Raw genomic sequence first — 9,441 nt, 5'->3', positions numbered from 1 at the left:
TAAATGTAGGGGAATCGAGGGTAAAAACAGCCATAACTCACTATTTCAAAGCGTGCAGGGGGCTCAAACAGGCCTTCAATGGATTCCTCGGAAAAAAATTGCATAAGATAAGTCTCGTTTAGTTCAAAATTTTCAAGTCCGATCATGGTTTTTTCTGAACTTTTTGAAAACATGAAAGGGTAATTGAGGGTAAAACAGCCATAATTCCTGTTTCCGATGTGTGCGGAGTGTCAAATAGGCTTCGTTGCATTCCCCGAAAAAAATCACACATGATACGTTCCATTTGGTTCAAATTTTTTCGAGTCCGAACATGCTTTTTCTGAGCTATTTGAAAAATGTAGGTAAATTGAGGGTAAAACAGCCATAACTTCTGTTTCCAACCCGTGCGGTGGCTCAAACAGGCTTCGTTGGATTCCTTGGAAAAAAATACATAAGATACAACCCATTTGGTTCAAAACTTTCAAGTCCGAACATGATTTTTTCTTAAACCATTGAAAACTGTAGGGGAATTGAGGGTAAAAACAGCCATAACTCCATTTTACAAAGCGTGCGGTGGCTCAAACAGGCTCCATTGGATTCCTCGGAAAAAATCACACAAGATACGTCCCAAAAGGTTCAAAATTTTCAAGTCCGAACATGCGTTTTCTTAACAATTTGAAAAATGTAGGGGAATTGAAGGTAAAACAGCCATAACTTCATTTTCCGAAGCGTGCGGCGGCTCAAACAGCCTTCATTCGATTCCTCGGAAAAAACTCCACAAAATACTTTACTTTTGGTTCATAATTATCTGGTCTCAACATGCTTTTTTTGAGCTATTTCAAAAATGTTGGGCAATTGAGGGTAAAACAGCCATAACTCCTGTTCCTTATCCGTGCGGTGGCTCAAATAGGCTTCGTTGGATTCCTCGGAAAAAATCACATAGGATTCATTCCATTTGGTTCAAATTTTTCAAGTCCGAACATGCTTTTTTCTTAAATTATTGAAAAAAGTAGGGGAATTGAGGGTAAAACAGCCATAACTTCATTTTCCAAAGCGTGCGGTGATTCAAACAGCCTTTATTGAATTCCTCGGAAAAAATCACACAAGATACGTCCCAAAAGATTACAAATTTTCAAGTCCGAACATGCTTTTTCTTAACAATTTGAAAAATTGAGGGGAATTTAGGGTAAAACAGCCATAACTCCATTTTCTAAAGCGTGCGGGGGCTCAAACAGCATTCATTCGATCTCTCGGAAAAAATCACACAAGATACAACCCATTAGGTTCAAAATTTTCAAGTTCGAATATGCTTTTTTCTGAAATAATCGAAAAATATAGGGGAATTGAGGGTAAAAACAGCCATAACTTCATTTTCTGAAGCGTGCGGAGGCCAGAACAGCCTTCATTCGGTTCCTCAGAAAAAATTACACACGATAGGTCTGTTTTTGTTCAAAATTCTCTGGTTCGAATCAGTGTTTTTCTGGAATGTTTACAAAATATAGGGGAAATAGGGGTTAAAAAGGCACTATATCTCCTTTCGTAAGCTTGTACGGAGTTTGAAACTATGTCCAATCGATTCTCCGGAAATTTTCACAAAAGAAAACTATATTTCCATAGATTTTGGTCATGTAGCACGAAAGATATTGAATTTCTTCGCGGTTTGTACACTTTTTTCCCCATTGTGCGACGGTTCCAACTCGGTGAATTTTTGTTTGTTGTACTGGATAAACTAATTCTAAAGCCGTGATTGACGTTCGACAGGGCCGTTGGTAGGGTGCTTAATGCACTATGGTGCCCGGCTCATTCTCTTGGCCAAGTCGGAAGCAGACAACGGAGGTGCTCCGGGTAGTGGAGCGTGTCCGTTGAGCAGTGCAACCAGGCAGGGTTGCCTAAAATTCCGTGATATCGAGCTGTGATAAACCTGTGCCGTCCGATCCATGATGCATCTAAGATGGTGATCTCATATGCCAAATCGCCATTCAGCCATATTAAAAAAAGTTTTGACAGCTGGCTGTAGTGTTTACGAAAAAAGGGTCCAGGGATGCCAGGTGTTAGAGATAAAAAATCAGATGGCAAAAAAGTGTGTGTATGTGCACAAGCTAATCGTAAACGAAAGATCAAAAGATTTAAAAGCGTACTGGGGTTTAGTTTATTTTATTATATTTAAATTGAGTTTTCGGAAATAAAGCAATGATATGAGTATATTCAATGAATTAATTTGTATTCTAAACACTTTTTTTTAATAAAACTACAAAACAGTTCGATCTTTCCGTATGTTCCGAAAAAGAAAAACTTATTGACCGTTAATAGAAAGGATCTTAAAGGGTGGAACAAACAACCAAAACCCTAAGCCGGATGTTGCTTGCCCTTTATTCTTGTTACCTTATTCAAAGAGCTATTTTGTTTCCCTCCAATCGAAAAGTGTTGGATGAAAATAAAAATAATCGGTTCTGCTAAAATAATGCTATTAATTCTGATATTGTTAATTTTCATGATTAAATGATAAACGATTTTATGATTCGAAATTTTATTTTCAAATAACTGTTGCACCATGTAAATACTGCTGAAGCCCTTTTAAATATTAACATATTCAGCTACTCTATCTTCACCACCACCCACGAGCAGCGCTGAGTTGGAGCTTTGTTGCACTCGAGTATGACTAGCAATTGGACAGCATCATCTGCAGGAATCCTTCAGGGGCTCAATCCATTCCGGACAATCAACAGTCGGCAGTGGATCGAACTGATTCCTCAACCCACTCATCGGACTTATCGTCATGCTGCTCAGGCGCCTAACGTTGCGCCTATTTTCCTATTTCAGCTCATCGGTTCCCTCGTTCAAAAGTGCCAAAAACTTCATCTGGTTTTCCCAAATGCTACCCATCAGATCCGGATTACTCGATTGGATCTTCTGGAGCAGCGATGGCAACAGACGGGGGTCCTCCTGAAGCAGCTTCTTCATCTCGATGAAGATCGGATGTTCCTGCAGGAGGGCCAGCCGCTTCTCGGACGATGGAATATAACGCCTCGCCATGTTACCATCCGATTCGATGACTTTCTGCTGCTTCTAGATAGCTCTTGAAAGAAAAAAGTGTTGAATAAGCATAAATTTGTCATAAGTAATGCAAAATTAATGTTATTCACCGCTACCGACAAAGCTGGCACCGTCTTTTATAGATCTAACCTCTTCCAGCTTTGCTTACCAGCCCGGAGCTCAGCCGGAAGATTTTGTTTCGATTCTTTGAATTATATTTGCAAAAATTGTAACCGGTGCGTGGTTTAGAAGCCCAAGGTCATTGGGAATCATCGCGGTAGTTTTGTAAATGTGCGAAGGTAGTGCTGGCGTGGAGAGGAGGTGGACCGTACCATACATCGTCGGCACAACAAGCATGAAATGGCCAAGTAGACGAACGAGCACGGTGGCGAACAACAGATGGCGCTGCTCTCAACAGGCGAAAAGGCCGCCATAAGCGGGCTTCACAAGTGGCGCAATGGGGCGTAATCCCAGGATGGGACCGTATCCCGGTTCCGGGGGCAATGCCCTTTACTTAGAGCGATCACTTCACAAGAAATATTGAAACACTACACACCATACCAGTTGCGTTACTAAAGTGTGATAGTGAACCACAGAGTCTGATAAATCCGTGTTAAAAGAGTTATCATATGACCAGGTGAGAAGTGACCGCCGCCCCGGAACCCGTACCGTTGGAAGATACCCTAATGCCCTTGCTTTCTACCCCATTGCGCCAACAGGACCCCTTTTTCTTTGTCTCGTATGAAGTTTGCTGTTCGGAGGACGAGAAGCACGTGCAGTTGAGGCCGGTAATTGCCGAAAAAGCACCGTTAGTGCTGTTCACCGAAGCGACCGACTGTCCCTAAGTGTCCGAGAACGACGATCCGTTCAACTGCTTGGACGCCGGCATCAGGAACTGGGAGTCACGGCAGTGCTGAAGTCCGCCGGAGCAGAAGCGGACCGTCAAGAGCCGAGCAGCCCGTCGCTCAGTAGGAAGTCTTGGAGTTCGTGAGACCAACAATAACGAGGTAGGAGTTAAAAAGCCCATTATAACGATAGATTCGAAAGTGGGAGTGGGCACAGTAGTTTGTCGACCAATAAAGTGTGGAAAGTTCGTCTCTTCAAGACTCAGTGTTTCCTTTCGCTAGCTATTTCGCGGATATTGCCGACCCTGAGGCATTTTGAGGGGGGGTTCTCGGTGATGCTGGGCAGGCTAAACCCCTTAGGCTATAAAATCGAGGCGAAATCTTTGTCTAAGCAATATCTTGATGATTGGCAAAACTTCGTGATTTACAAAACATCAGAGCACCTGGCATCCCAGCCAGCCAGCAGTCAGCCAAATAGCCAGCTGTCAAATTTCGGCTGCGTTTCGCCCCCTCCTCCGCATCCAACCCTCGTCTACTTTTTGCAAAAGTGAGACCACCATATCTAGATTCCATCATGGTCCGATCTGTGATATGATTGTTGTTATTGTTTGGATGTCATGGTAGGAAACGGGCCCGTAAGTTATTATGTAAGCTAGCGTAGGTTTTTCGTATGTCGTGTGAGTGAAAATGTACAGTTGTTACAAGATTTGGGTTTTGCGTGTTTGTGTTTTGGGTAAAAGTTAGCCGTGCAGCACACACTGAAAGTCAGAGCTCAATTTGTTTCAGGGGCTTCATACGCGTCCCGTCTCCATGTCAGAAGCGGTGTGCGGAGTGCAAATACGTCCTGGTGGTGTTCGGGACCCAAAACAGCAACTTCACGACGGTTCTCCTGCATGACTAAAAAAGCATTGAGCAACGAACACTTGAACAAACAAAGAAATAGGAACAAGGAGGTTGTAGGATAGATATGAGATAATGAAAAATATAAAATCCAATAATTTATGTAAGAAGAAAAGAACGTAATTTAATAATTTAGAGTTTCTTAAAACGAATTAATAATTGAACAACATGCGGAATCAGAGAAAATCTGGCTACTTCGATTGGAAAAAATGTTCATTGCGTTCATTGGTGCGCGGTAACTTTTACCTTTAAATAGAACTGCACTTGAGCTAATCGGGTAATTTTTAAATCGAATTTTGGAAAGTAACATCACTCCAAGGAAAAGTTAGTAAGCGACTTCGAGAAGACGGCCAACGGGATAGGAAAAACCCTCAGATTACGACAGAGGTTAGGTTGGATTGAATTAGAAACTTGAAACAAGGAATTGTCGACCGCTAAATTTCATGAGCGGTACTCACGTGCTCTCCAACGGATTGAAGAGCTGCAAATTCGACATCGCAGCGCTGCAGGAGGTATGTTGGAAGAGCTCCACGGAACGTGCGTTCCGAGATGGTCATACCATCTACCAGAGCTGCGGCAACAAACACGAGCTTGGAACGGTTTTTATAGTGATAGGGAAGACGCAGAAGCGCGTGGACCGGTTCTTCAACATCAGCATCATCAACGTGCACAGCAATCACCTTGGAAGTACCGGTGACGATAAAAACAAATTCTTCGCGTAGCTGGATCGTGAACACGACCGCTGCCCAGAACATGATATTAAGATCGTCATCGGGGAATTTAACGCCCAGGTCGACCAGGAGGAGGATTTTAAATCGACAATTGGAAAGTTCAGTGCTAATCAGCTGACCAACGAAAACGGCCACAGACTTATATATTTCGCCGCCACCAAACGAATGGCCGTACGAAATACCTATTTCCAGCACCGCCTCCTACACAAGTACACAAGTCAGAACCTGTCTAGGCGCCAAAATCGAGTCAGACCACTATCTGGTGATGGTGGAGACGCCCCCTAAACTTTCTGTAGTAAAAAACATATGAAACCGACACCCGATTCGGTTAAATATCGCACGACTGAAGCAACTTGAGGTCGCAGCAGACTACGCGCATTCGCTCGAATCAGTGCTGCTGGTAGAGCGCGAGCTTGACGAAGCCCCGAAGACTGTTGGAATACTATCAAGACAGCCATCAACAGCATTGCGGTTCGACGTGGAGTGTAGGAGGGTGATGGACGAAGAGAATGTCGCGATGCAAAGAAGCACCCGTCGTTCGATACGTGGGAAATCACCGACAGCGGAAGAGGCAGCGAGTCTGAATTTTCCAGGAGAAAAAGCGTCGCCTGGAGAAGGAGGAGTTCGAGAAACTGGAGCAGTTCCCAAGAAACAGGAAAGTTCTATCAGTAGCTCAACGCATCCCGTAAAGGAGCCACTCCCAACGATTAGTGAAGAAAAAAGCTTTTCGTCAGCTGAAAAGCAACAAGTCGACTGGGAAGGATGGCATCGCAGCTGAACTCATCAAAATGGGCCCGGATAAGTTGGCCGACTGCCTATTGATGATCCAGATCTTAAACAGATTCGTGGAAAGTCGTCAGGCTACACCCACAAATCAGACTGTACTCCAATAATGAACTTCCTTTGAAGTGGAATTATCGGTATAAGATTCTATGACGGACCGGCATTAACAAGCTTTCTAATAACTGGCATTGTTCTCCGCAACTGCATTGCATATGTCTGAAAGAAAAGATGAAAAAACATATCCCTTATCCTATCACAAGACAAAGCAGGATGGAAGCAATCAGCCAGAAAGAATATTGTCGAATGATGTACCGAGTGCTGTGGGTGTATGTAAACCGACATTAGAATACGCTCTTTGATTCCAACCGACGGCAAAAAACCACCAGCCAATAACATGAGCTGTGCGTGTGTTTGTTAACCAGCCGACAGAAGAAAACATTTTCTTGTTTCCCATTCACAACACCTCATTCCCCTCCCATTTTCATCTCATTCCCATAAAAAAATGGAGAATGAAAAAACACCGGCCAAACGGCAGACGACCGATAGAGTGCGTTTTTTTGGTGATCGGCTATGACAGAATGACTATGACAATAAACTTTCGTTTGCTAACCGATTTAGATGGTGCCCTTGGTAAGATATCGGACTGGCAAGCCGAGATGAGATGTTACAGTGAGTTCAATTCTCCCATATTTTTTTTTGCGGCGAATTATCCAATAGGATGAAAATCCCATAAAATGTTTTATTTCTTTCGCTTGAATGTAGTGATTATGCATAGTTTTGTTTTGGGAGTTCGAGCCTTCATGGCAGCTATGCTTTTCCAATCATTGGGGACAGTACACTTTTTAGCGCATTTTCGGCATAGAGATTTGCTAAATAGGCATTGGATTTTTGCAACCACTTCTATGGGTGTAGCATCTTACGAATACTAAAACCAGGCTTCCGAAAAGTACAGCTTTGCTATGACAGCTTTTTTCTTGCCAAGCCAACTGTCTTGGTTTTCCTTACCACTCGGTTCGCTGCTGTACTGTCGGTAACGAATCGTAATGCTTCGGCTACATCGCACACGTGCGAGAACCCAGGCTGTATCTGAACAATCGGCTCAAAGCATGCGTTACCGAAAATGTTGTGCTTTAAGCTGTAGCGAACCCAACCGACAGTTCGGTTTCCATCCCTTCATGCCTCCAATTTCAAAAATAATTCCATCCTAACTGTCGGCTGCAGGGCGTGACAGTTTTTGCAGGACTGTCACGGGTGACTGTCATGCCCATACCGTATCCATTCCCGATCGTATGCGCTGCTGCTCGATTTCGAATAGATCGAACGAGCCATCTATTCGCACCGAGCAGCAGCATACGATCGGCGCGTAACGCGATGTGTGGTGCCGGTGCAGATTAGGCGAAAAGGGAAGGGGAGGGTGATTGGGGTGATCACCACCCGCAGTAGCTTCAAGCAAAAGGAAAATTCATACGTTCGTTCGAAATTTACTCGGCCCGAGCGAATCTCGGCTACAGTCGGACGGAGTAAGCAGTACTGTCATGCGAAATTCAACGCATTGAAAACTGTCACGAAGATCTTTCCAAAACTGTCACGAAGCTTGAGAAATTTTCAAGCCCACGAACAAACTTTCGCATGAGGTAAAACGAGGCCTCGCTGTACATCACACGACCGCTCTTTTTAGAACTGTCGGGGAAGAAATATTCGGGAAGCTTTCATCGAGGTGCATGTGCGAAGTTCGCAAGAATACTGTCGTTCGCTAGTACTTTTCGGAAGCCTGACTAAAACCACCAACCCACAGACAGTGTACCTGTTTGAAATTTCTCATACAAATTAGGAACAGTCTATAGTTATTCATAAACTCTAAATGTCTTTGTCAAATCAATTTAACATTCCTTTAATATAGACTACATTTCACAAACCGAACCTCCATTACTCATATCCAATAAAACGTTTTCACCGAAATTGCTGCACCGATGATATAAATCATCACCCCATTAAGTGGATATTGCATTTTCTCACATGCAAAATCCGGCTGAATCGCCCCGTTTGTTCACAATTGGTCTGGCGCAACGCAGTCTGATGCGACCGTCGTTCATCGTCGTGGGACCCTACTTTGTGTATTTCCCGGTCAGCTGCCAATTGGCACACGCTGATCTGCCTCGTCCGTCCCACGGATCCGTTCCATCATTCCCGGACAATTCACACTCTCCAACCTACAGAGGGGGGCCCAACTAATTGCCAATCTTACTAATTAAAATTTATGACCAAGCAATCCCGATTCCGCGCACTTCTCTGGGTGCCGCCCTCAGGCGGCTACTTTGCAAACTACTGGGCGGCATGCGCGGCTCAAGGTATTCAAGCTTGTTGTTGATGATGATGATGCTGTTGGCCGCTTGAGATGCGTGCTTTTTAGATCTCTCCCCGCAATGACATCATCCCATATCCCGGTCTGTGCCGGTCAGTGGTCATTCCATTAGCCTATCTTATCGGGTGATGCGAGAATCGACGTGTTTCGGACAAGGGTTAAGAGATTCCGGAACAGGGTTCGGGAGTGGGGAAGGTAAACTTGCATCTATTACCTACCGGAATAATAGCGGAGGTGCAATTAATTTGCAACCTCCTTTTAGGACAACTAAGTCAATATATGCCTACGTGAATCGACTAGTAGTTGAATGAATAGTTGCTTTTTAATTCTCGGTACTATTAAAGCATGAAAATTGTTGTAACTATTTCATAACATTACCTCAGTTCTACTAGAAATGTTAGCACACAATTCTGAAAATATATTTTCATTGATTCGGATGTAAAGGGTGATACGGTCAAAATTTGGTCAATATCAACTTGATGTATTTCTTTCAATTTTGCATTTAAAAAACCTTAACACCCCTCATTTTGAAGGTGTGTGTGTAGAATGTTGCTCCTATTTTGATTTTAGAATTCACTCTTCAGTTGTCAAAATGCCGTCCAAGGAAGAAGAGTAGCGTATCAAAATTTTGTTCGCGCATCGCGAAAATCCGAACTACGTGCACGCAAAGCTGGCAAAATCGCTAAAAGTTGCCAAATCAACCGTTACAAATGAAATTAAAGTATTTGGGGAACGTTTGTCGACAGCCAGGAAGTCTGGATCGGGGGGAAATCGAAAACCGGAAGCTGCTGAGACGACAAAGAGAGCT

At 43.6% G+C, this 9,441-nt stretch overlaps 1 protein-coding gene across 1 annotated transcript in view; it reads left to right on the top strand.

Moving 5' to 3' along the window:
- LOC129753778 (uncharacterized) overlaps window positions 1-3,857 on the top strand; it is a 29,211-nt gene extending 25,354 nt beyond the window's left edge. Inside the window, exon 4 of the mRNA XM_055749625.1 lies at window positions 3,732-3,857. Within this exon, the coding sequence (XP_055605600.1) occupies window positions 3,732-3,857 (126 nt within the window). The remainder of the gene's footprint in view (window positions 1-3,731) is intronic.
- Window positions 3,858-9,441: the final 5,584 nt, after the last annotated feature.

The sequence above is a fragment of the Uranotaenia lowii genome, chromosome 3 (assembly GCF_029784155.1).
Source record: "Uranotaenia lowii strain MFRU-FL chromosome 3, ASM2978415v1, whole genome shotgun sequence".
Taxonomy (NCBI): domain Eukaryota; kingdom Metazoa; phylum Arthropoda; class Insecta; order Diptera; family Culicidae; genus Uranotaenia; species Uranotaenia lowii.
Note: the sequence above shows the minus strand (reverse complement) of the source record. Positions and strands in the feature narration are given on the sequence as shown.